At 49.3% G+C, this 3,664-nt stretch overlaps 1 protein-coding gene across 1 annotated transcript; it reads left to right on the top strand.

The window, feature by feature from the left end:
• The first annotated feature begins 2,233 nt into the window (after positions 1-2,233).
• Positions 2,234-3,432, top strand: LOC145820018 (uncharacterized). The gene is made up of 3 exons (XM_082914287.1): positions 2,234-2,656; positions 2,736-2,834; positions 3,043-3,432. Exons 1-3 carry the CDS (start codon positions 2,252-2,254, stop codon positions 3,430-3,432), a joined length of 894 nt encoding a protein of 297 aa, XP_082770413.1. The 5' UTR covers positions 2,234-2,251.
• The last annotated feature ends 232 nt before the right edge of the window (positions 3,433-3,664 follow it).

Raw genomic sequence — 3,664 nt, forward strand, 5'->3', positions numbered from 1 at the left:
CAAATTTCTGAACACTCGGTTCATTAATTAATTGCGAACACACAGCCCACATTAGAACACACGGTTCAAACACTGATTTGTCGAATACACAGCCCGAATTCGAAAGTGAACATACAGCCCACACTTTACATTTTCTGAACACACAGCCCAGATAGATAGTGAACACGCAGCCCACAAGTTAACTGAAAGTTGAACACGCAGCCCAAATTCGAAAGTGAACACATAGCCCACATTTTAAATTTTCTGAACACGCAGCCCAAATTCGAATTTTCTGAACACGCAGCCCAGATAGATAGTGAACACGCAGCCCACAAGTTAACTGAAAGTTGAACACGCAGCCCAAATTTGAAATTTTTCTGAACACGCAGCCCAGGTAGATAGTGAACACGCAGCCCACAAATAACTGAAAATTGAACACGCAGCCCAAATTTCAAAATTCTCTGAACACGCAGCCCAGTTAGATGATGAACACGCAGCCCACAATTAAACTGAAAGTTGAACACGCAGCCCAAATTTCAAATTTTCTGAACACGCAGCCCAGGTAGATGGTGAACACGCAGCCCACAAATTAAATGAAAGTTGAACACGCAGCCCAAATTTCAAAATTTTCTGAACACGCAGCCCAGATAGATAGTGAACACGCAGCCCACAATTAAACTGAAAGTTGAACACGCAGCCCAAATTTCAAATTTTTTTTCTGAACACGCAGCCCAGGTAGATAGTGAACACACAGCCTACAAATAACTGAAAATTGAACACGCAGCCCAAATTTCAAAATTCTCTGAACACGCAGCCCAGGTAGATGGTGAACACGCAGCCCACAAATTAACTGATAGTTGAACACGCAGCCCAAATTTCAAATTTTCTGAACACGCAGCCCAGGTAGATAGAATTTGCATGTAGCTTATTTTACTTCATCGGCACACAGCCCATCTCATCTTATTGGCACACAGCCCATTTCATTATCATTGGTATACAGCCCATTTATTTCATTATTGACACATATATTCATTCTGAATGCAGGGTGGTTCCCGCAGTGTGCGAGGATATGGTTCCACCATGGCGCGGGATTGGTATGTTGAGCTCCCGGAGGGCGTCAGAGACTTAGTAGACTTGGCGGGGTTTGGCCCTTTCTGTGTCGGGTTGTCACGCTGTCCTGCCAGGAGGACCTTGATGGCAGCTCTGGTAGAGAGATGGTGGGACACCACCAATTCCTTTCATTTCTCTGCTACCGGGGACATGACCATGACCCCTTTTGACTTTGCTGTATTGACCGGCCTTGATGTCGGAGGTTGGCCCATCCCCTATGATGAGGATATGGGCGAGTGGGAGGCCGCCTGGATGTATTTGTTGGGGGCTCGCCCACCTGTTGATAGGGTTTCAGGGAGAGTCAGATACACTTGGTTCTCTTCCCATTTTCGGCGGGCAGAGATGGTGCCCGAGACTCCGGAGGAGACAGAGCAGTATGCTCGTGGCTTCCTGATGTTCCTCTTCGGGACTACCCTGTTCGCCGACAGAGGGAACACCATTGGGCTATACCTGTTGAGCGCTCTGGTTGACCTATCACAGGTCAGTAGATATGATTGGGGTGGCGCTGGCCTGGCTACCCTCTACTTTTACATGAGCGCGACCTCCCGCGGGCGGGGCGATTTGCTTGGTGGCTACTGGAGAGCTTGGGAGGTATTTTCTGTCCCCTCGATTTACATTTCTGCTCTTCATTACTTGTACATTGCACACACAGCGCACTTTTACAGTCTGCATTTTGATCTCAGCATTTCGTACTTATATTCTGTACTGCTTTTCTCAGCTATGGGCTTATGTATACTTCCCATCGTTAGCCCCAGAGCTGGAGGTGGTGGGGATTCCCGTGACCCCATATTCATTGATATTTGAGGGCCCGCACCGGGCGAGGCCTCGAGAGACCCTGGTCCGCCTGCGACAGTACTTCGACACTGTGCGACACTCAGAGGTACTTCAGAACTTTCAGTTCTTTTCATTTTCATCTTTGACTTGCTCTGTATATTCTTGATTTCTGATTGGTTTATGCATTTATCATCCGCAGATTACTTGGCAGCCTTGGGCACCCTTGGGTGATGATCTCCTACTTCAGTATACCGGGGCGTCAGGCATCTCCCGGTATAGGGTCCTGCTCGAAGGGCCAGTTGGCAGAGTCTGGTTCCTGGGGGAGCGCTTTCTGCGCCAGGTACGGGGATATCTTTCTCAGGATGTTCCCGCGGTACCTCCAGCTAGTATGCGGACTGCTGACAGGCTCTCTTACTCAGAGGTAGTCGGCGCCATGCTGGGCAGCGATGCTTTGCTATATGTTGGGGAGGGGGACTACGCCACCTATCGTCACATATATTTGATGCCTCCATTGACAGAAGCTCGTATTCCGATGATGAGACCTGCCGGTATGTCATCCTCGGACCAGGCTCAGGCTCGAGCTACAGACATCCCTTCTTCTAGCAGGGCTGGCACATCTAGAGGTGGGAGTAGACCGTTTCCTCCGACCCCGTCGATTCATCCTCATCTGGGATGGCCAGATATGCCTACTGAGTTGATGGCATGGCAGTATGGGGCCAGCTCTCCGACCCCGATCCCACTAGAGCCTCCGATGCCCAGTGATCGATATGCCATTGACCCGGACTCACCGCCGGTATGCTCCACTTTTCATTCATCATTCAGATGTTTAGACACTCTTCTGTTTACTGATGATTATGAGCTCATTTTTGCAGCCATCGCGAGGGTACATAGAGGAGGTGGTTGGGCTGGTGGCCACACTCGAGGGCATGGTCCTGCGCAGGGAGGCACAGTTGTCCGTCGCAGGCATTCAGGTACCCTTCAGTTTTCTGGCATTTATCATACTTCTGATGACATGCTGATTTCCACTGCATCGATTGACTACTTGTGTAGAACACATCTGCCACACACCTCACTTGTGCACTGTATTTACATGCACCCACTTCATGTAGCTTTTGCTTGTATCTGCGTCTGATGTACATATTTGGACTGATGTATTTGAATTGAACTCTTTGTTTTCAGATGCCTTCCTGGTCCGGTCAGCCGCAGGCCAGGCCACCTGGGCCTCATTGGGGAGCCGGGCCATCTGAGCCTTTTCAGGGGGCGGGGTCATCTCGGCCTTCCCGAGGAGTCGGGCCATCTAGGCCTTATCGAGGAGCTCGAGGAGGGCCTGTCCGCAGACGCAGGGCTCATGTTGTGGAGGTGGAGCCTGATGAGGAGGAGGAGGAGGAGGAGGAGGCTACCGACCGTCAGTTCGAGACATCTGTTGAGGAGGGAGGCTCCGGTTTTGGCTCGGGGAACAGAGGCGAGGCTGAGGAGGATCCTGAGGATGACAGCTCCGACTCTGATGGTGGTGTGGAGATTGTCCCACAAAAGAGGACCAGGCGTGCTTCTCGTTCCCGAGGATTTTGATGCTGCTATTTCCTGCTTTATTTTTCTTTTTGCTAGTAGTTTGTAGCACTTTGCACATTGTTAGGCAGTTTTATTTTTTTGTAAAACTTGTACCTTTGTTTATTGTAAAGCGTGATGAAATGAAATAGCTTTTGAAAAGATGTTTGTATTTTAAACTTCTAGCATCATATCGCATCAATTTACTTTGCACAAAAATGAAATCGAATGGTAATGCGCATTGTGTACTCACCAA

This window comes from Camellia sinensis, chromosome 1, assembly GCF_055761805.1.
Source record: "Camellia sinensis isolate YWXY chromosome 1, ASM5576180v1, whole genome shotgun sequence".
In the NCBI taxonomy this organism is placed as follows: Eukaryota; Viridiplantae; Streptophyta; class Magnoliopsida; order Ericales; family Theaceae; genus Camellia; species Camellia sinensis.